At 42.8% G+C, this 24,607-nt stretch overlaps 1 protein-coding gene across 1 annotated transcript in view; it reads left to right on the top strand.

Moving 5' to 3' along the window:
• Positions 1-24,607, top strand: part of WNT9A (Wnt family member 9A) — a 209,544-nt gene that overhangs the window by 144,388 nt on the left and 40,549 nt on the right. Inside the window, exon 2 of the mRNA XM_085628761.1 lies at positions 11,977-12,236. Coding sequence (XP_085484887.1) covers positions 11,977-12,236 — 260 coding nt within the window. The remainder of the gene's footprint in view (positions 1-11,976; positions 12,237-24,607) is intronic.

Below are 24,607 nucleotides of genomic sequence, written 5' to 3'. Positions count from 1 at the left end.
TTAGTGCCCTGGGGAGGTGGTGGTCCCCAGGGCATGTGGGGGGGCTCGTGTCCTCCCCATACTGAGCCCCCGCATTAAATTTGAAAAGCCCCGGGGAGGTGGTGGGCCCTGGGGCATGTGTGGGGGATCAAGTCCCCCACATATTTCTTTAATTAAATTAAGAGCCTTGGAGAGGTGGTGGTCCCCGGGGCTGCGGGGGGGGGGGGGGGTTGCGTGCCCCCCGGCAACTCATAAATGAAGCCCCAGGGAGGTGGCGCCCCCACAACATATTTAATCATGCCCCCGGGACCTGGCCCACCCAGGGGCTTAAATACAATGAAGCACGGAGTCCGTGCTTCGTTTTTTAAAATGTTCTCTGCAGGATTCGCGCAATCAGCGCGAATTCTGCCGATTAAAAAAAAAATGCTTTTTCGGGCCCTGGGGGTCCTTGTGGGACCCCCTGAGTAGGCCTAGGGGGTCAGGGTGTTCCTACTCTTCCCCCTATTCTTCATTTTACACTTTGTTTCACTGTTTTCTTGTAACTCGGTTCTACAGAGTCACAAGATGGCTGCCAACACTTCCTGGTTTGGAGTGCTGGCAGCCAATCAGAGTGAAGCTCATGCCCGGGAGGGTTCGCGAAACAACCACGCCCACAGATTATACATTTTTTCTTTCTTTAATTTCTCAGCAACTACTGAATGGATTTACTCCATTTTTTTTAAAAAAAAGGTCTCTTTCTGAACCAAGGGCTACCTTTTTGCCAAATTTGGTGTAATTCCGTTCAACAGTTCAGGCTGTAGCTTTGTCTACAGTTTCCCATGGAAATTAACATGGGGAAAACGTGTTTTGGGACTCCCCTCTTTTCTCGGCCCCCACTTGACGAATCACCTTGAAACTTTCAAGACAGGAGCTGACCAGAGCGCCCCACTAGTTTTGAAAACTTTGTGAAGATTCGTCAACCGGCGCGAAAGTTATTGGTAAAAGAAAAAACGCTTTTTGAATAGAAACGAGGTCCTAACTATAACTTCCTACTGGCCACGCCAGTAAGTAACATATTGGAAATGGAAAGCATCTCTAGTATAGAGCACTCTCAACACCAGCAACACTCTAAGTTTGCTCACCTCAAATGTCTGCTTTTCTATCAAAGTTTTTAAGCGAAGGTTTAGGAGATAGAAAGGGACAAAGTCTTTTACCATTTCTACAGCAAAGTTTTTAAGCATAGAATTAGCTCAGTGCTATCCTTGCCGAGCTGTAAAATGGCCAAAGGCTTTTACCACTGCAGGCACAGTATTACAGCTTTGGATTGGTAAATATCATCCAAGCCAACCTGAAATGAATAAAAGCAACTCTCATTAGAGCTCTTCACAGAGGTACAGCTTTGTTCAGACACAAGGGAGCACCTAGTATAAGTCAAAACAATTCCCTTTCAGGCATAGAGTGACGCATAAATTATGCCAAAAAAAAAGAAGCACGGAACTCTGTGTAGTTCCCAAGTTTAGGTGAAGAGCTGATCCTTTCTATAGAGCCCCCTACAACACCACCAACACTCTGCTCATCTCAAATGGCTGCTTCTCTAGCTGAGTTTTTAAGCATAGGATTAGCACAGTGCAGTTGCCACTGTGTAATAATAGCTAGGACCTAGTTACCATAGGAATCTTTTTTTTGTTTGCTAATACCTTTGATGTCATATGATATTTCTTCATGAAACTTTCCCAGTAAAATTTTCATCCACCTCAACTCCTTCCATGAAAGTTTCAGGTTTTATCTCTAAAGCGAGGCCTGAGAAAATAGAGGGGTCCCAAAATGCAATTTTCCCATGCAGTTTCCATGGGGATTTTTTAACAACTCTATAGCCCAAATGGCTGAACAGAATTACACCAAATTTAGCCAACAGCTGGATTTTGGTCTGGAAAGTGTGCCTTTTGTGATCTGGTGTTAATCTGTTCTGTAGTTTATGAGAAACAAAGGTTTAAAATGTATGTATATAGCTGCTGTGGATGAGCCACAGATCCAACAGATCAAAAAATGTGTTCTGATTGACTGCCACCACATCAACAAAGATGTGGTGGCAGACATTTTAGGACTTGGGGACTCAGCCCCCTTACCTGCACAGAAGTTTTAAAATACATATAAGAGAGCAGGGCAGGGGCACCCTGACCCCTTGGCCTAGTGTAGCTGGTCCGAGCAAAAAACGTAATTTATTTTAGTGACGCTGTGCATCCTTGGATTTAAGAATCTATCGCTCCAATTTTAAGCCGGGCTCCCACATTAGAATCATTGTTATTGTATTTAAAGAGGCAGTAGAAATGTAAATGGGAATGACAACAGAATTAGCAGAGAAGTATACAGAAAATTAAAAATTGTCTCTCATTGTGTAAACATGTCTTGACAAGCAAACATCCATGAATGTAAGAATTAACCAGTGTTTATAACTGACAGCCCCCCCACAATTTTCAAGAACCTAGGGTAAAGATAATAAAAGAAAACAGCGCTTCATTGGGGACAGTTGGTCCTGTAAAAGTATCTTTTATGGTAAAAGGTTAAATTCTATACATTTACATATGGGACTTTAAAACAACAAAAAACTGAACTCCTTTTGATAATTTTATACAATGAAATAAGGATTATGTGGGTTTGATGGTTGGATCCGCTTGTGTATGTGCATGCACCATGTTCAGCACGGTCAGCACTCAAGTTTGCATATCTCGGTGCACCCCGCGTATTCTTTTCTGGGGTTAAGAAACCCCTTCCACACCTAGTCTCCAGGTAACGATTCACTCTAAGCAACCTGAGCAACTGCCCAGCTCTGCAAGAAATCGCTTTTAGATAATCTCCACTTAAACAATCAGATCCAACTATACTTCCACTCAGCAACTGGAACGCTTTAAATCAAGGTACTCTAAATAAGCCCAGCATGCCAGCTGCACAGGAAGACGGCATTACTAGTATTAGGACTCGGTCCGAGTGCTGCTAACTAATCCAAGTATACTAGAAGATAGCTGTCCGTGCCGATAACCTAATGCGGGTGCACTTTGTACACAAAATAACCGCACCCCCATCAACTGGATTTCGATATACGGCTGTCTCGGCCGTCCACCAAAATACTAGGGGGCAGATTTATGTTTCCTGGCGCATCCCTGCAAATCAGCAGGATTGCGCCAGGAAAGATGCGTCATGAAAGTTTACCCTTGCGCCACAATAGATGCGCCGCATTTACAATGCAGCGCATCGTGGCGCAAGGATAAACAGATGCGTGACGCATCTGATGGCGGAAGGTTGGCGCATTGCTGGAGTTGCGTCGCAAGCGCGACGCAGCTCCAGCAAGGCTCGGGGGTGCCCTATTGTTACAATGCTGCGTCAATCCTTACGCCTGCTTCAAGCAGGCGCAGGGTTTTGACGCAGCATGGCCGGAAAAGTGACTGAGTGAAATCTTGTAGATTTCACTCAGCCACTTTTCGGAGGCTTTCCTGCGCCGGAACGCCCCCCCCCCTGTGCAGGTACGCCCACATGTGGCGCAAGCTTTACAACGTGACGCATCTCCCTAGATGCGTCACGTTGTAAATGGAGCGCAACATGGCGCAGGGTTTACGCCGCCGCTGCGTCACAAAAGTGACGCAACGGGGGCGTAAAAGTGGCGCAAGTCCGTTATAAATCTGCCCCTTGGTGCTCACACACCTGTCCTGATGATGATTTCAACTGAATGAGTTTGAAATGTCGTTGACCCACCTAACTCCCTATTTCATTGTATAACATTATCAAAAGGAGTTCAGTGTTTGGTTGTTTTAAAGAGATGCCTGTTTTAATGGTTTTTCACTCACTAGAGCACTTTTTTCAATTTTCTGTGAGCACTGGATTGCGATAATTATACAAAAAAAGAGACCAAAATAATTATATAATATACTGCAATAATTAAATTGTTTTTTTTAAAAAGCATTGTAGGCTGTCCTGCATCATACTTGCCTTTCTGATTGACTTTGCAATAAAAAATGCACAGCCCCAAGGCGAAATCTAGTCAGGTGAAATCTATGCTGAGAATTTAAAACAAACGACAAGTAGAATTGCATCACTGGGATGGAACAGGTAGCGTTAGGCTCATTAAAGAACAGTTGCCCATGAGTTAATCTTCAATGTTTGCCCGATGTCCTCTCCCAATAAGCTTCCTTAATTTGGGCTTTAGCTACTTAATGAGTCATAAGGGCTAGAATAACGAGATTTGGTAGCGGGATGGATTAGGAGCCAAAAACAACCCTGGAGGATTTTTTAACACCACAACATGAGAGAGTGTACCAAGCAGTAGCGGCTCGTAGTGGGGGTGCTGTGGGGCAGTGGAGTGGGGGACGGACAGGGTGGGGGGTAGGAAACTCCGGCATACGGCCGACCGGAGGTAAGTACATAAATAAATAAATAAAAACGAATTACATTGCTCGCGCTTCAACGCAAATGGCGTTTCAGCGCGCGCAATGTTATTTATTTTATTTATTTATGTACTTACCTCCAGTCCGCCGTATGCCGCAGTTTACTACCCCCCACCCTGCCCCTCCCCCGCCCCGCTTCACCGCCCTGTAGCACTCCCACTACAAGCCGCTACTGGTACCAAGTAGGTAGGTAAATGTATTGTCTGAGTAATAAAAGTAATCACAAAAAGACACTTTGCAGTATATACAAGAGGACATATTAAATACACATGTACATAAAAATATATCTGAGTTGGACATGGAAATTCATATAACCTGACTCAGAAAAAACCATAGAGATTCTATAAAAGTGTAATACTTATAACACAAACATACAAATAATAAGTTAACATTCAGTGCATTAAAATTAAACTACCAGCAAAAGAACTTTTGAAACTTCAAAGTTCAAGAGTGTACCAAGAGTCTTCCGCTCGCAAGGAGAAACTACGGGGTTTTTACTAGGCCTGGGCTAAAATTTCGTTCCGTTCGCGGAAATTGTGATAATTTGAAATTTTCGCGTTCCGCGGAAAGCGTGAAAATGTCAAAATTTCCGCATTCCGCAGCTTGGCGATAATTTGATTCTTGCTCGCGCTGTAAAATAATACATTCTTGGGCGCGCGCGATCGCCTTACCTGAATCCCTGCGTTCGCCGACAAGTTTTCTTGATCCGGTCGCGTTCTCCATGAGATGTTGTATTGTTTTCAGCCATTTGTGCTGTCTCGCGACAGTTCGCGCCCGCAGTGACGTCATGCGTCGCGCGATCACGTCTTTCTTCTCGCGATCGTGCACTGCGAGACAACTGAAAACAAGATGGCCGCGCCCGCGAGCAACCACATGGGTAAGTTGGCGAGCCGCAACCATGCAGAAAATCTTGCGAACATGCTGGAAAAAAACTTCCGCATCTTCGCAATATGTCCGCATGTTTGCGATAATTTTGAAAATTTTCGCGATAATTTGCGAAAGTGGATTTCGCAAATTCCGCCCACCCCTAGTTGAAAGACCATCTTATGGCTTTGTTATTTAAATCTGTTATCGAGAAAGCAGTGAAATGGAGTGGCAGTACTGAATAGAACCACTTGAAATATTATAATACTTTAAAATCTTGCACAGTCCACAGAGGATTAGTTCTCTGCAGTAGAAACCATGTATGAAATCACAACAAAAGCGTGTACCTACACCTCTGGGCTGCTTTTGGAGATTGATGGGTTAAGGATGCCTTAGCCGTGCCGTCCATAGAAGCAGTCCTTTTTAGGTTGAGCCTGGGCAGCGCATGCACTGCTCTGTGAGGCATTCTGTATTTGAGTATGAACTTGAAGCTCCATTCACTCGCTGCCCATATTTTTCATTGGCTTGTGTCATTGTCCTTTGTAAATGCTGGCTTCTGATTGGTTGATAGGCTTGTTGGTCCCTCCTTAGTACCGCCTTTTCTTCATTTGTATGTTCCCAGGAGGACTCACCCTTTTACTTCTGAAGCTACACAGTATGTCTTATTTAGTTTGTAAGCACTATTTTCTTTAATGAGTTTCTCCTACAGCAGGCACGACATGTTTTCCTGCAATATTCAGCGCATCATGGGCGCTTTCACTTTCCAAGCAGCCCTGGACGATGGCGGCCGACCCATTTTGTAAATGAAATAGGTCTTGCAGCTTAAAGAGTTTGAGCTGGTGGCATTGGAAATGACAATGCCTTTTATTTATGTTAATGATCAAAATAGATAAATAAAAGGCATTGTCATTTACAATGTAATAGCTTAAACTCCGCAAATGCGAGACCTATTGGCTTGCAAATACTTGTTATTTAGTATCCTCGATGTTTACATTGTGATTTGCATAATTAGCCCAGCACAGATTGGTGGTTGTGCGTTATGTGGCTTATTATAAAATATTGCTTGCCATGTGTATTTTTTTTTCTAAATTTCCTTGTTAGCTACTAAATCGACCTGAATGATAAAATACAGCGTAAAGTGAGTCATTAATTAATCAAAGTAGTACACCAAAAGGCTATCGTAGTGGTTATGTGCTATTCAAAATGAACGCCATGCAATTCAGGAAACACCTGTCTTTGAGTTCTTTAGGGGAGTTTAAATGAACTTCAAAAAGTGACCACAACAAATTATTTATCAATATTTACCAGGCATTGGTCCTGTGAGTTTTCATGGTGGTGGGATGCAGGCAGCCGGCTAGCACGCTGTAACCACACCCCCCCATTTCCCTTCCAACATCAAACGTGACGCGAGTTTGCAGCTGTGCCACCCAAGAGACACCGAGCTCCGCAAATACACGATGCACGCCAGAGAAAGACCGGGAAATTGAAACTGGAGACTTGAGCTACATGGGATCCGGGCAGCACGAGCACCGGCGCTCCTGTTTATTCATCTGAGCAGCCCTGTCTGCATTAACTTTAAAGTGCCCATTCTGCCCACTCTTCACAGCTATAATGGATTGCAACGGATCAGCATGGATTTTAATTATGCTGACATCCGTTTGGCTCTACATTTCCTGAGTGGTTTTCTGGCAAATTTCTGAGCATCACGAGCCTGGGTATTCTCTGCGGAACGGTACTGTGCAGACGCCTGTGCTCTCTGGATTTGTAGCCTTCTTTTTACTTTCTACTCTTCTTATTACGTTTCGTGGGATCACCAGGTTTTTCCCTGAGAGAGGTGCTGGTGCCTCTGGGAGTTGGAGTTTTCTACTCTTGGACTATTCGCCACTGGGACCACCAGGTTTCTCTCCAAGAGGGGGTAAGTACGCGCATCTTCCTCACCCACCGGTGTATGGAAGTCTCCTACACCACTTGGTTGAGGGTCACTGGGGGGGCCCCAGGTAGTGACTTTGGATGTCTTGGCTGTCTTGTTATGGGATCAATGTTACGAATACATTATGCGAAATCTTACTAAAGGAGTGAAAGCTACAGAAACAGCCCACTCTGACTCTCCCAGCCTGGGCCAGAGGGTGAAAAAACCAGTTGGTCAGGCGGCTACCCGGGCAAACCGTGCAGCGGCGCTCAGGAAAGATCTTGATTTGAAAACTGAGACTGTCAAAATGGCAAGCTCTTAGGCTCCTATTCAAGAGCATCCTAGTGGTGCCTCTGTGGACCTTGATTCAAGCGCTAGCTCTTGCTCTATTACCTCTCCTAGGGCTGCTACCATCAGTTCATCAGATTTGATCAAACTAAAGACACCGACACTGCCCGGTTCAACCGGAGTAGCCAAGGCCCTCAAAAGTATCCTTTATTCTTCAAAGCCAAGCCTGGCCTATCATCTGCGGAACAGGAGGCGGCTGGGAATGAGGCAGGGAATGAGCCCCCACCAAATGACAATCCCATGGGCAATTTCATGGATCAAGGTAAAAATAGGAGTCCTAGAGATCCTTTAGATGACGGTCCCTCTTCCACACCATCCCCTTCTCTGCAAGCACCTTATTCTGGGGGGGGGGGGGGGTCTTCATCAGATCTTCCTACTCTTGTGGACGCCGCTCTGTCTACCCCAGCAGAATCTAGGTCCTCCGACCTGCAGGCTTTGCAGTCTGAAGGCAGGCTAGTAGCAGCTTAAGACAACCCCTCCCTGGAAAACAGATCCTTTTCCATGCAATGGGATGCCAAGAGCCTCCTCAATCTGATTCTGGACGAGATAAGAGAATTGAAAGCCTCTCAATCTGCTGAGATTGCAGTAATCCATGCTCGTATTTCAACTATGAACAATAAAGTAGCCGCCTTTCAGAGTCAGAGAGCAGCATTGGAGTATAAACTTGAGGAATTAGAGAACCACTCCAGGCGCTCCAACCTCCGCATTCTGGCCATCCCGGAGGGCCTTGAGGGACAGCAGCCTCTACAGTGGGTAGATTTGTTTATTAAAAAGAACGTCCTCCCAGAGTTTAATGGTGATCTTACCCTTATGCAAGCACATCGGGTATCAGCCTATCTCCGTCCCAATGCTAAGTTCCCACGGACTATGTTGGTCAACTTTGGGGATTATAGGGTTAAGGATCAAATTCTATCTAAGGCTATTAAACAGCGACAGTTTACTTCGACAGAGCTTCCACTTTGCTGCATTTTTTTGGACATGTCTGCTTCCACAGCTAAAAGGCGGAAAGAGTTCTTAAAAATGCTACAGTTATTCAAGGAACAGGGGGCACAAGCAACGATTGCCCAGCAGAGCAAATTAAAAGTCCTAGTTAAAGGCAGATTTCACGTATTTTGTAATGTTCCGGAAGCACAGGAATTATTGCAACAAATCTCAATGACGAAATCCTAAAGGCCTTTAGACTCCTCAGTATCAATATATGACATTATGCTAACTTTATGAGTTTATAAATGTTTTCAAAATGTCCTTAATATGTTTCTAAAATGTTTTCTATTACTGGTTGGGTCTTTTATCTTGGTACTTGTTTTCTTTCTAATATATTTTCTGTAGGCAGTTGGTCATCTTTTATCGACGGTTTTCTTCTTTTCTCTTTTTTCTTTGTTGTTGTCCCTGCTCATGCTGGTGGTCTTCTTCTCTTGAAGGAGGATGGTGAGGCAGGTAGCTCGGTTTGCAACGTCCTGGAAGCACAGGAATGATTGCAACAAATTTTGTGTATAAGCTTGGATGTCCTGCAAACTCTAACATCTCAATTTAATGTTAATGTATTGATGTAACGAGCGAACTAAGGTCATTAATTATTTATTATCGACCTTTCTTTTTGCTGCTCATCCCAGCGGCCAGGACATATTTGTAGATGCTTTTAGACAGTCCCTTTTTGACTACCCTTTCTGGACCTGTCCTGTGTTTCTTCTGTTTTTCTTCTTTCTTTTTTTTTCTTCTTTTTTCCTGTTCTTTATTTTTCTTTTCTTGAAGCAGGGGGGGGGGGGGGGGTAATGAGGCCGGCTGCACTAGGCACCAAGTCATAGAGTCAGTCAAGGGGGGGAAGCTTGTCAGATGTGAGCAGGGACGGCGGTATACTCATGGTGGCTGAAGGGGTTGGGTGGCGTCACAGGGGTGGGAAAGGGAGCATGGGGAAAAAACAAAATCAATTTTTTTAATTCATATATATATACATCCATTCTGTACTATTTTTGCTAGTAGATTCACATTCTGCCATTCGAGGACAATCCAATGCCGTATGAGGAATATTTTCAATCTCTAATTCAAGTACCTGGTGAATTGATCTTAGGAGGGGATTTTAATTTTTTGATGAATCCTAAAATCGACTCCTCTGTTCTGTCCACTAAACAGCTGAAACCTAAAACTTTAAGAGTTATGCAAAGTTATGGCTCGACTTTGGACATTTTGGATCCTTGGAGGGCGGTATTTCCAAGATCGCCTATACTTGTTTGTCAGGTAGATTTCATACTTCATTACGCATCGAGTTTTTTTCTTATTTCTAGGAGACTACGGGACATATTAACAAGGGCTTCAAAAGCCAAAAAAGCGGAGATAAAACTATTGCCCTATTTACAAGAAGGTGCTAACATGCATAATCGCATGTTAGCACCCTTTTTCCCGACGCCTCCCTTTGCATCTCTAATGAGATGCAAAGTGGGCGTCACTGGGCAGTACAGCCTTGCAAATATCGCTGATGTGCACATCGCGATATTTACAAGGCTGCCCCAGCATTTTAGCAGACGTTAGTTTTTGGAGAAAACCGCTGTTTTCTCCAAAAACTAATGTCTGCTAAAATCCTGACTTTTCCATCCCTAACATAGGGGGTGGATTATGCTGCTACGACCACAGGGTCGTATCAGCAAGGTTATCACCCTTTTGCAGGGATAATCACTGGGAAACCAGCGATGTTCCCTGCAAAATGGCGATTTCCCCCGCTATCTCTGGAATTTTTATTGCCCCGGAGCAACGCGTTGTTAATAACGCGCTACCAGGGCGATAAATTCCAGAGATAGACGGCGATGAATAACAAAGCTCTAAGCACGCTTTGCGTTATTCATCGCCGTTCCTTGCTGATATGCCTTTGAGTTTGAGCCAGCAGAGAATCCTCCAGAATGTATTCTCGGATCATGCGATGTTGATTGTTGAGTTAGAGCTAAGGGATTATATTAGGAACCCTAAAAGATGGATGCTAAATAGGCAATATCTATCAGAAGAGAATTGGGTGCTCTTTAGTAAAACTGAGATTAAAGAATTTTTCATGCAAAACCATGGCTCTGCACCTCTACATATGGTTTGGGACTCATTCAAGGCTTTCATTAGGGGGCTGGCCATCGGAAAAGATGCTGATAATCTTAGGAAAGCTAAGGTGGAAAAGCGATCCATAGAGCAGATAGTGCAAACGTCTCTCGACGCATTTCTTAGCAACCCCTCAGTTTTTAACCAACGGCAGCTTGAGCAGGCTAAACGGGATCTCAGTGTAAGATATTATCTTAAGAGTGAATCAACAACAACAAACAATATATATATATTTACCAGGCATTCTGCCTGGTAAATTTAAGCAGGTTTAAGCTGCAGAAATGTTCCTGGGAAAAACTGGGGGTGGGGGTGGATAGCTGAGATGAAGAAATTAATATGATGCACATATCGTATTTTAACTATTGACTCGTGATTGGTGCATATGAGGTGCACACCTGATTATTTTTCACAAGAAGAGGATTAGTTTTCACGATTCTTATTCATGTGTGATTAAAAAACAGTAAAATATTTTCTTGGAAGCAAAGTGATATATGTGATATTGACGATCTTCTGATTATGTGCAATCTTGCGATTTTTTTAAACGAAATCTCATGTACTTCTCAGCAGTTTGCTTTGCATATACTTTGGGCGTGCGTCTGTCTATAAAGAGGTGGTTGTCCCCCACAGCCCTTGTCTACCTAAGGTTCAGCTAGAACTTCCGACTTTGTCTTTATTGGTGCTATTTGATGTGAGTTATTCTACTTTGTCAATATAGTACACTTAGTGGCATATATTACATCCCGTTTTAAATTATAGGGTCTTTGGTATCCTTATATAGGAGAGAAACATTTCACAACAAATACTACGTATTTCATTCTCTGGAACGGTGTCTGGTTAGCATATTTATTTATACAGTTTCATACGGCTATTGCATCTACTTAAAGCATAACATGAACTGTTAAGCAATACAATGTACAAACTATTATCCATTTTGAAATGTAAAGATAGTGAATCATGCATGCTATGTGCTAAGATTTGTAGGTGATCACAAGAATGCTTGGGTATCCTATCAACTCAAGCAGTGTAATTCCATTGATGGGCATTGGTTGAGTGATCCTTGTTACAGTCTTCCAGCCACATATGTGGTTGAGCTCCAATACCATGGAGGACTTTTCCACTGAATAATAATTATGTTTTTCTCACTGGGATCTACCATCGTGATCAGAGCTGTGGTCCATGCAGGTAAAAGTGGTAGGGCGGTGGGGCCAGGGGAGGGGGATTTCGAATGACGAGGGAAAATTATTTATTTCATTTTCCCTCGTCATCGGCCATCGAAATCCCCCCACCCATCCCCACCCCTCTTACCTGCACAGGCCGCGGCTGCATGATCAGCTTGTCTGCTCTAACTCCGAGGTTCTGAGCTCTTTTTTCTTGTCTTCTTCTCAGGCTGACGGGGAACGAACCCTTGACCATCCTCCCTCTGACTTCAGAAACGGAGGAGGCTGCAGTCAAAGCATATTACAAGGTGTGTGACCGGCTGAAGCTTGAGCGGAAGCAACGCAGGATGTGTCGACGAGACCCAGGGGTCGCCGAGACCCTCGTTGAAGCCATCAGCTCCAGCGCCCTGGAGTGCCAGTACCAGTTCCGCTTCGAAAGGTGGAATTGCACTCTGGAGGGGCGATACCGATCCAATTTACTGCAAAGAGGTAAGTCCACCATCCACAAGGAAGGGTCTGCTCTCTCTAATTGTTTGTGAAATTACATGTCCTCACTAAAAAGTGAGCACAGGTTCAGGTTTTCGCCACCCAATCACCTTCCCAAACTTCTGCGAAAATTCCGCACTTGGAGAGCATTTTAATTCTCAATACCTTTTTGTTGTATACCCTTTTGAATGTGGGGATGTCGAAGGCTTGAAAAATTTACACATATGCTTTTAAAAAAATCTTTTGACATAAACATCTCAAAAATGCTTACTTTAAGTTTTAAAAATTGTTTTACACTGTCATCTTAACAACGCGTCATTAATATTTAGCTATTCACTTTTAAAAAAGAATATCATTTATAAATTCCTTTTCCAAGTCAACTTCATAAATGATGCAAAAAACTACACAGTTTAAATAGAGTTTCATTCCATGTCATGAAAAATTCTTCTGGCACAAAAATGTGGATCCCAAGTTATGACCGTCCATAACCATTTTGTGTCTCTAAGTGTGTACCGTAAGTGTTTTTTTGCGCATTTAGTGAGACTGAATAGATTTAGGCTGCAGATCTATGTGACTGATTAAGTTGTGAGCTCTGCAAAATATTAGCATTCCCAGCTCTCTTGTACAAGACAAAACCCCACTGTAAGTCATACATATGTTCTGTTGTTTGCTTAGGGTACACGTCAGTAATTATTAGATTCAATGGAAATGGGGAAAAGGGTAGTAATGGATAGGTATCAATGATACACCATGCACAGTGTTTTTGTAGTGTGCCGCTGCAATGATTTGTTGGCTTGAGAGTATATCTCAATAAACCAGGCACTGCCAGCACAGGTAACAGTGGTGGGACGGTGGGGCGGAGCAGGGGCGGGAGTGGAGCAGGACGGGTGGGGGGGAAGTGGACAGATTACAGGATAGGGAAAGTAAAATAAATAACCACTTACCTTGTGCTCAATGCATCGCCACGCAAGGTAAGTGGTTTTATTTCTTTTTTATTTTACTTTCCCTATCCCGTCGTCTGTCCATTTCCTCCCATCCGCCCTGCCCTGTTCTCACCCCGCACCACCACTGTTACATGTGCCGGCCGCACCTTTAATAAACATTTCTCTCCACAATAGAAGGAATGTCTGTGATGCTTGGTTTGATACAACATGATATGGCCATGAAGAATGCACCTCTGCTCGGTTGGGTCCTCTGTTTCAGTCCCCTTTACATCATGCTCTTCAGTGTTAGGGTTGCAGCATGCTCAAAGCACTGGAATGATGGATCACAGCCATGAAGACGGGTCCACTTATAAGGACCCTGCCACTCGCGTCTGGGAATATTAATCCTCTGGTGTTTCTCAATGTCTGTGTCCTGTTATTTCACTTGTGTTGCAGGTTGTTTGTCTTTTTTACCAGATGATCAGAACTTGGTTAGGTCGCATCACTACACCAGAATGTAAACTATCTCATACCCACATGATAGTCCTCATCAGCATCACTTTACTGTACATTGAAATTAGACCCCCACTGAAAGGGGCCATGGAGTGTATGATGTCACTGTGCCAGGCATCATCAAACAAGACATTCTACAATGCCTTTTGGGGTGGGTTTGTGATGCAGAAATGGTTACGTTCAACAGTTGTATTTTTTCTACACTGGATGCCCCCTTTCGGAAAGCATTGAAGTACTTTACAATTTGTGATGAGACAGGATGACAACAGAGAGCACTGTACGCATACAGATAAAGTCAAATATAAAATGTTGTTTATAGTGAGCATAGCACAGTAATAACATGTATGTGCCCCTCTGCTTGCATGGGAGAGAGCTGCATACTTCTATATCTTGACTCGAGAATTTCAATCCCCTGGTAAAGTGAGTAATATTGTCTGTCCTTGGTAGACTTTCAAAACCCTTGCCCTCATTTTCAGATACTTAGATGGCTCAGCATCCATCAACATATAGAACACATTAATAAAATGTACACACTCCAGGATCCTCTGTACTTATTTCCTCAACCTCCTCATGATCCTGAGAAGCCACTGCAAATCCCGAGGAGATAGATAAAACAAGCATTTGCAATGCAATAGGTCTCGCATTTACGTGAGTTTAAGCTATTGCCATTGTAAATGACAATGCCTTTTATTTATGTTTAAAAAATAAAAATAAAAGGCATTGTCATTTGCAATGTCAATAGCTCAAACTCGCGTAAATACGAGACCTTTTGCATTGCAAATGCTTGTTTAGGAAAAAGTGCCTCCCTTTCACCACAACTGAACCAACAATGCCCACCCTGCATACATTATACCTGACGCAGGTATAATGTAGTGCAGGGCTTTACAAAGTGATGCATCTGCCTAGATGCGCCACTTTGTAAATATTGCACAGTGAGGCGCATTGATTACGCCACTGCAGCATCGCAAAAAAGTGACGAAAGCCCTCATAAATAAGGGCCTTACAGTTTTCCACCCACTGCTGATGCCTAGAATAGACTTATTGCCCAGAGTGCACATCCATGACTCACTCAGTACTTTGCAATTCTCTATCGTTAAAGAACACCGCATCTGCCCTAGTCGTGTCTTCTTTTTGTTGAGATTTAATGATAAATCTCTTAACTTATTATGAATGATGATCACTAGCATTAACCTATCGACACATACATCAATTCATCGTAGTAGTATCACTTCTGGAAGAGTGAGTGGTGAATGGAAAGAAAAGAATGTGGACCTACCTCTTTTGTCAAAGTCTTGCACTAAGCTTTGTGCTGAGAGGATGTGGCCTAAGGGCCAGAGCTGTCGACGTTGGAGCTGGGGAACCAGGTTCGAGCCTCAGCTTTTGCTCAACATCCTGTGATTCTAGGCAAATCACTTAATCTCCCCGTGCCTACCAAAAATTAATGCGTCCTTGCGCAACGTAACTGGTGCTCATGTAAAGTGCTCCAATACCTTCAGGTCGAGTTTGTGCTATATAAAACTGCATAAATAAAAAATAAATGGATTCTGCTCCCTATTGTGGTGCATTTAGTGGTCCACCTTCCTTTAAAATTAGCAGTTCAACACATGTAGATGTGTAGCAAGAAAACAGAAAGCATTGGGCGAATATTACAGAAATGGAGCTACTTCTCCAGGTCCTAAAAACAGTCTGCTTGCCGTAGGTTCCTAGCCAGGTCTTTTCCTGCCTGTGGCTAGACGAGTGGGGTGGAAAGGACGCGGTGACGTTGTGTTCCCTCTGATGCAAGGCAACAAACGGCACAACCTTTTCTGTTTCCTGGTAACTTTCAACAAGTCGATGATGTAGCGCCATGTGGTGCTGGCAGAGCTCACTCAATAATGGCGCGAGAACGTGCCACCGGCCGCCAGATGTTCTGCATTGAAAGTTTAGGGGAAATCATGGCCCGGCCACAGCCTTTCCCTATGATCAGGAACACATGTCAGGATTGCTGCATCCAATAACCACATCAATAACTGCTAGGGAGGGATGGTGGTCAGCAGCACAACCTGATGCTCTGGAGAAGGAGGGGGGGGGGGGCAGGCTCAAGTAAAGCTATCTCATGGGCCACTGTCCGTAAATCTAGGGGGATCCCAGTTCTTAGGTTCAGGTTCCAGAGTCAGCAATACCTTGCATTTGCCAAAGGATTAGGCGTTGATTAACTCACCATTTTGAGAGTGGCCAATTGAGGGCGGAGGAATGCTTTTCTCTAGTCTGGTGAGTCTGATACCCAGCACAGGAGAGTTATGAAATTCATCAGGGCGTATGAATATTCATATAATCCTCGGCTGTTCTTACGTGAGGCTGAGCTAATTGGCTAGACCTTGTGCCAAAGTAGGTTTCAATAACGAAACACATCTGAAACAACATTTGTGCTTTGGCGACAAAGCATAAAAAAGGGGGAATACTCTGAATTTTGATCAGCAGCACGTTTTTACTCGTGGGTCTGCACTAACATTGGTAGTGCAATAAGGCTTTTTGTTAAAGTATTTTTTATCCCTCTTGGAAGAATTTCATTGGCATCCCTTTCAGTAACGGATGAATTGTAAATCCTTAGCTATGGTACAAAATGGCTTTTGTGACTTGGGTCATAATGTTTTATAAGAAGAAATGTATTAAATGTGCCCTGCCTTTGAAACTTGAAACTGCCCCCTGTCTTATTTATGGGGTCCTTATTTCCCATCAGACATTCAGATTGCAAGGTGTCCAGTTCTGAAAAATAATTCCGCTTCACCTCCAAATATTGCTAATGATCTCCAATTTCACAAAGCCTTAAGGACCTTGCTATATATAGTCAGTGTCCAGTGGTTCTGGCCCACATCCTTCATTGTTTTAGAGCGCCTTGATGCCTTTGTAGGTAGTGAAAGTAGCACTGCAGCCGTATAATATAATTTAACATGACATAACATGATGTAACATTGTATGACCTGACATGACAAGGGATACCATATCAAAACATAACTGTAATACTGTTGTGCTACTTGTGATGTTAGTTATGCTTTGGTACCAGAATATATTTGTCTGACATAAACCTAAACAGTATGTCCTACATGTTGTTTAGAACAATATTTCCCAAATGGAGTTAACAATAGGAAATCTAAACTCTATGGGAAAATATTTTTTTAATAAAATAACTACGCCATGAGATCGATGTCACATCATATCTCTATATGTGATATTGTGGGTTCCAGGACGTTGCACAGAGAGAAGCCCACAGTCGGATACATCATGCCAGTGTTTCTCCCATGGTAAACTTGTCACCTCACATTTTTCTTTTTTAAGAAGTGTTGTGATCTCTTCCCCCAACTCACATACCTTGTTTTTGTTGAGCGGTATAGTGTTCTGTGAGTCTGTAATTATGGAACAGTTGAGGCTCCTAATGGACTCCGTAGAACTGTGACGTAAGCATTAGAGCGTAGTGAAGTGAATGCAGGTTTAGACGGTTGAGTTTGCGGTTACATGCAAAAGAATAAAGACATGTTATACTGAGCTCTGTGTGTGGTGTAGTCTTTGGTGAGTACCCTGGCTGGGGAAGACTCTACATGTGGCACCTTTCTGTTTTATGGATTTTCTGGAGGACTGAAAGCAGGATTACCATGACCTTAAAATGTATCTGTTACCAGCTTCCCTGGCCCACCTCTAGTTTCTGGTACTTCTGTATTATTCTTTTTTCAAGGGGAGATTCTACTTTATGTTCCCACCTCCTGTTTATGGGTGTGCTCGCCCACACCACCCAAAATCCCCATACCACTGTTATTAGGTTTTATATCATATTGTATGCCAGTACTGCTGGGTATGTTATCTCATGGTGTGGATCAGGTGGGTACAAGTCTGACGGCACAATGGCTTCTCGAATATCCCTGTGAATGAGAATGCTGAAATACAACTGCTAGTTCCTCCATTTCTAGAATTGTGAGTATTAACTAGACTTGCATTGACATTATTAGTCATACTATTTGTAAACCTGTTGTGATTGCTGGCAATAACAGTACCTCTAGCACTAACACTGACTTAAGGACTAGTAAGGCTAATATCAATTCAATACATAATCTTTAATCGATCTATTTTTATATCAGATCATAACAGCAACATTTCATCAAATACATTTTACTATAAAAGAGACAATAAAAACATTTAAGATCTTTTAAGATTATTACACATTACAACCTTGTGCCCTGCACAAAGTGATAATGTTTAAAACCATGTAAAAGACTAACACAATCTGCATGGGGTGTTTGACTTTTTAGTTCACCTCTCTCTTAAGAATCCAATTTTTGCAGCTATTTAGGACAGCAAATCCCAGTTCTTCCTCTTTCTCACACATGCCCATAAAAAACATGCTACAGAAAAGCAGACAAAGGTTTCAGAAAGCGCCTTTAGAAAATACAGTGCCACCCTGCATTGCAAAAAATTATGGCACCTTAAAATCGGAAGAATAAATGCTTTTCTCTCAGTTTGATAAAATTTACAAAATAGAACTACATGTAAGTCCATTTGGGGAGAGTGGTTGTCACAGGGGCAAAGGGGCAAGTCAGAATGTTTACATTTCCTCACTGGAAAGGCCAACAACAGGGGGATATAATTCAGACGAAAAGGCAACAATATGAATCTATGATGTGCATAGGTAATACACGAGAGGTATGAGAATCCCTCCCCAGGTCTAGATGGAATAAGGTCATATGCACGTAATGCCTTTTGTTGGTGGTTCTTTTCCCTCCGAAGAAAGTTGGCCCGCTGTAGAAACAGATCAGCAATTTTCTGTTTGGAGATCTTCCTATAGAGTGAGGGGTCCCTGAACAGCTTTCCTTCCCCAAGTGCGGTCAGCTCAGCTTCCACATATCTGAGCCATCCAATCCTATTATAATGGTCCAGCTAATAGTATTGTAGAGCCAGTGGTATCATAGTTGTTGTAATAGTATAAGTAAGATACATAGTACTACTATCAGTAGTTTCATGACAAGTAGTTTTAATTGTGCGGTTTAGAGGAGTCATTTTGTTATTATCAAGATGGTGTCAGACTAACACAGATTCTCTCAAAGGGAGCATCATTCCTTAGTTTAGCGTGTAATATATATTGTACATAAATAGTGGCCCATATGTTGTGGTCTTATTGTGCCTCCGCGGGGGTCTGACGACACTTACAAATCAATCCACATGAACTCTGAATGGCTATCATGTCGCATGATTACTGCGGTTACCATAGCATCCAATGCATATTTACCTCCTATGTATCCTTTGTACTCTTTATAAGTTCATAACTACTTATAGAAGCAGTGAATGGTTCCAAAGACTTCTAATGCATAGCTTAGCGCGAACCTTATTGAATAGCTGATGGTTTGGCTCTGTCTTCTAAGACAGGTCGATATTTTTGAGAGAGCTGAGCCAGGGGCCCTTCAGAACACTTTTTGGTCTTTTTATGTTTAGCAAAATGTAGAGTGGCCTTTGTCTGAAGATTTTTGCCAGTAATTTAGTATGCAAATCACAAATATGGATTGGGTACGTTGCAACCTACTTTTTAACTCCTCTCTTCTTCTAGCTCCTATAAGAAATGGAATTAATACCACCGAAAGAAACGGAGCAGCGTGATGCACCCCCACTCCCCCCCACACACACACAAATGCAGACACAAAGGCACATCCGAGTGACTGGACCTGCCCAAGGGCCACAGCGAAATATATTTAGCTCTCTCAATTAATAATACATGCATTACACACGTCCTTGAGGCATTTGAGCCCCTCCTGCCCCCGAAAGAATCGTGCCACTCTTCCCAATAACTGTGCGCGTGGATGTGTTTGAGTCTGTGGCTGTCACGCTTGGGCTCTGCTCCGGAAGCCTGTTTTCTGGCTTTTGACAATGACGGCACATTACTCATACCCAGATTCCGCCTCAAACTGTCGTCCGTTGTTCTCCCAGAGGGCACGATTGTCTCGGGCACGGCCCTAAGTGATATCATCAACTTTTGTAGGTCAGGCGGCCTTTGCTCACTGTTCTCTGCGAGAAACGCGTGTGTGGGCATTAGCAAGAGAAATGTGACTTATACTTACTTTGTATTGCCCACACTGTGGACCAGTAATGACATCACTTCTCTTTCCACGACATTCCTTTCTAGACATAATAAAACTACGTCATAGAAAGTCTGCATATTCACAGCCTTACCACATTTACAGAACATTATTTCCAAAGATAATTTTACTTCAGAAGGGCATCGTTTGTTATCTATTCTGCACCAGTAATGTTGTTACATTTATGAGCTACGCATCACGCATGCATAACCTTTCCTGGTGCAGGTTCGACGGATTGGAAAAGGCAAACAGCAGCTACAAATTCTATTTTTGCCCAATGTCTCTCCCAGTGCTCAATTTTGTACAAATAAATAGTAAAAAATAATAATAATAACAATAATAATGGCAGGGGGCCAGAGTATTTCCTAAGAGTAGCAGCTGGTGGTACAGAATGCCAGAAATGGCAAACTCCAATCCTACACCATCTTCATTCCACATAATTCATCTTTCAAAATGGTACACTTACTGTCTCTTTGCCTCGCCATTGCAGGTTCTTTCTGATCACTGTTTTTTTATTCCTTCCTCATTGTTTTTCTAGCTTTCTCTTCCGCCTTCTTTCTCTCTTGTTTGCCTGTTTCTCTGCAGCTCTGGGTCTGAGGATGAAAACTGAGTTCCACTTCACTGAAATGAGGGATGTTGTCCTCCACTTGCAACACTCAGCGCTAATTAAACTCTGCTGGCTGCCTCTGCTTCTGCTCCCTCTCCTACTTTTCTGTAACACTTCTACCCTTCTCTCACTGACCCCTATAATGCTCTTTAAATTATCTCGCTCTCACTTCCAGCTTCATCACCTTTTCCTCATTTCAGAGTTTTATAAAATGAGTAAACAAAGCACAAAGAGAGTGAGGAGACGGTCCAAGGGAGACAGTTTAAAGACCTGCAAGAAGTAATTCTCCATATACTATAATCATAACACAAGACTTCTCGGGTCTATCATAGAGTGCAACTTTGTATTTTAAGAAGAAAAAGGTGAAATTGTGTCTCTAAGTAAAGCTCCTAAGGGGAGCAATCCCTTTCAGGACGAATGCCCTCACCCACCATAGGTGTCATGCTTCATCATATGGGCTTCTCCTCCCAGTGGGAAAACCTAGTCCCACTGAGGGCTACAACTCCCTCACTGTGAGGTAGGAGCTCTGGGATGTTTTTTAGAATGTCCTAAGATGTTGAGGATGCTAAAATCCCATATGTGAGCGCTTGGCGTTGTGAGGGTGCAGCGCTGGATGTGAGTGGAAGGATAAATGTGATTCTAAAACTACCTAGTAAGGACAGAAAACTTTTTATTGGCTTGTCCAAACTGGCAGGGTTAAAAAGCAGTGCAAAGCAGTGTAGATTAAACTGCTAAAATGTAAAGGTCGGTCGACATGTTTCAGCCTATCTGGTCTCTAAAAGTGTCCAAGCTTTCATCAGGACCATAAGAAATTAACAAAGCTGCTGCATATGTGAAAGAATTAGAAAAACAATAATAATAAATATAGTGATACAAAACCAGTAATCCAATGTTAAGCTCGGTATTACTGGAACTTATCTGTAAACGTGAGACACAAAAACAAAGTACAACAAATCAAAAACATTGCAATACATTTCTCTTATTGTCAACGTTGGTGGACATGGATTATTAACATATCCAGTGAGTACAATTGTGGTACCCATTATAGCTCTACTCACCCAAATCGATGGATAAGTAGACCCACCTCTACCTGGTAACAACTCAGGGAAGGGGGCCCGCTCTGCAAGAAACAAGATCATGTGTCACACAATAGTCATATATAGTGTGAACACGTGTCTATAAAGAAGAAAGGAAGTGTTGGTGGTGAACCTCTCTAGTAGAGACACTCTAACAGAAAGTGTTGGTGGTGAACCTCTCTAGTAGAGACATTCTGACAGAAGGACTCTAACTAGATAGAAGCATGCCTCGCCTTGTTTGTTAGTTGCCAGGACTGATTACAAGGACATGGTAGCTTATATTGGCAGTGTTATACTACCTGCCTCATACTGGGACTTAGGTAAAACCAGAACAGATAACAATTGCATTTAAATGGAGTTTCTCACGGTTAAATTCATGCTAGTTTAACACACTGTCGTGCTAGATGATAAACCACGGTAAGCTAAAAAAATGGGCACACCATCGCGGTGTTTGTCAATGAGACACGGCGGCATGATCCGCGCTGTAAACAGACTGTAAAACTGATTGTAAAACTCAGGCCAAAGACATTAACATGTAGGGCGCTTTGTCTTGCCTATAGTCTATAGTCTGGGACTCGTTGTCATGCATAGGCTAGCTTGCTCCTTATAAGCGTGTACTATTGCATGATGCCAGTAAACACGACACAGTAGTTTTTCGCTCTCTAGATGTTACAAGGACTCGGGGCAGTGATAGTGCCCAAATACTAGACTGTAGAATGTATTGTCATACGTAAGATCTATCCATTTTGATTACAATGATCCTTGTGAGCGTTATTTTCTCGAGTGTGATATGCTTTAGGAATTGTTTAGGGTAACTCTGCTTATGTGAAATGCAATTCTAATGCGTGCTGGTTGTTATACACATATTGGGTAAAAATGAATTAAGTTTATTACTTAAATTGCGACGTGGTTGTGTGCTGTGGGGAACAAGGGGATATGACGGAGGAGATCAACATGTACCAAGCTCCTTGAGACCCTCACGGGTGAGTAGTTGCGCTTTACCAACCCTGATTGATTGATTGATTGACTGATGAGGAAGGTATGTGGGAAAGTGGGAAGGGAGCATGATTGTGATATGGTGCCTTGTGGTTAACTCTCATGTGTGGGAGAGATGGAGTGAAATATGTTGTCATGTGATGTTCTGTGTTCTATTGTGGAATTGCAGCATGTTTGCATAATGTGTGGCCAGGCTTTGTGTTACACCTGAGTGGTGATGAGTTGTTGTATGTTATATGGTGCAATATTATCAGCAGTGTGTTTCATGGAAGCATTGTGATGAGCCTTGGTGTTCTTTTGGCATGGTGAATTTTGTGAACCCTTGCATTATTATTTATTAAGATGTGAGTTGCGGGTGAATTGTCTCACAACAGACAATTGAGTGAAAATTGTTCAAATTGTTCAATGATATCCTTTTTTTGGAAACATTTCCCACAGACTAAATTATGAGAACTTAACAAACTTCAAAAAGTTATAAGGTTTTGAGCTTTGCACAGTTTTACTTGTAGAATTTTAATGCTGCAAACCTGTATTCAAATTTATGCCGTGGCCAGAATCTGATTCATAGAACTATTATCTAATATTTAAGCTACGGGTGACCATTCATTTCTTGGGTGCATTGTTTAAAACTGTGAATTTATATGAAGATATGTAATTGTTATATTGTGATGATAATATGATTTTGTGAGGTTCTAATGACAAGATAGTAAATTGCAAACAAAAGGGTCAGCCATTTGTTAATCCCACGAGAAACCCAAGATTGAGTTACTGGTTAATAATACATATGTTAACCATAGTATGTAAAAGCAGTGGCCCATCCATAGGTCTGAGAAGACATGCCCCGCCTTTTTCAAGGCAAGAAGAGTGTCTGGCAGGCTGACCAAAGGTTTGCCTGACAGATACTCTTCAGGTTCAGGTCAGGCAGCCAGGAGCTAGACAGGTGCTAAATGTGCAGGCTCCTTGCTACATGAGCTGAACTGTGCCAGGCTGAGGATTTCACAGCCCTCTGGGCATGACCTCCTCAGTCTTGCTAAAGTGCCTCAAAGTCCTCCCCCTCGTGACAAGGGGGAGCGTCACTGATTGCCTCTGACCTGGACGCTTCAGTTTTAAGCCCAGAAGTACCCAATGTCAATGGCAGGCCCCGCCCGTCACAGAGTGGGGTGGGGTCGGCAGTCTCACTGACACCATCCCACTCTGTGACGAGGTTGGGACTAATGCGTTCCATCAAATCAGATATTTCTCATTACGTTACTTTGCTCATTTAATTATTTTTAAGAACTTCTTAACTGTATTATTCGCCAAATCTTTTGAACAGAATTATATTCCGGTGCATTACATTTTAAAATCGCTTCATCACATGTGGACACACACTCAAAATTCTTCCCCCTTATATCAGATCCATATTTATTGTGGTGTTGGGGGAGCCCTGGGGACAGTCTCAAAGTGATAAAAACCGGTGTTTATTTAAACAATTATACAATTCCATTAACATAGCTAAACAAGAAATATCCGTCTGTCCTGGTTAATGCCACTATGCAACTGTGACTTCTATGCGCCCACACTACCGTGATTATGGGCGTACCACCTTAGATGAGACTCTTTGAGACCTCACCCTGCCCCTTTCTAGGAATTCGACAAGATTCAAAGGTAGGCTCACAGGTGCTATCAGTCCGAGCAGTGTGTGGGTGGGTTTAAAGGGTACTTATGCTCTCTTCGCCCATGGTGCAAGTATCTTTGTGCGTCCCCTGCCACCACACTAGGAGGCACATTTACTAAATTGTAGTGCATCGCAGTGCAGCACTGCGTTGCGCTAGGGGTAGAAAGCACTGCAGAACAATATTTGCTAAATAGGGCCATCTGCTGCTCTCTTCCACTCTACTGGGGCACAAACAAGCTGTCTAGTAGAACTCACACACCTTTGCGCCATGTGCAAAGGTGTGTCCATGAGGTCTAGTATAGGTTTTGCTCTGGAAAGATACCTTTCAGTGCAAAATCACATGCTCAGGCACTCTTATTCACATTTCATACACTAAATGTGTGCAGCACAGTAATGAGAGAAATGTTCAGAGAAATAAAAAATGTCTCCTGCTTAACACCTACCCTAAGCGGTGATATTTCTTTTAACACAAAGCCAGGCTAGACAATCTTAGTCGACCTGGCCTTG

This window comes from Triturus cristatus, chromosome 10 (assembly GCF_964204655.1).
Source record: "Triturus cristatus chromosome 10, aTriCri1.1, whole genome shotgun sequence".
Classification (NCBI taxonomy): Eukaryota; Metazoa; Chordata; class Amphibia; order Caudata; family Salamandridae; genus Triturus; species Triturus cristatus.
The sequence above is the reverse complement of the archived record's forward strand: the minus strand, read 5'-3'. Positions and strand labels throughout refer to the sequence as shown.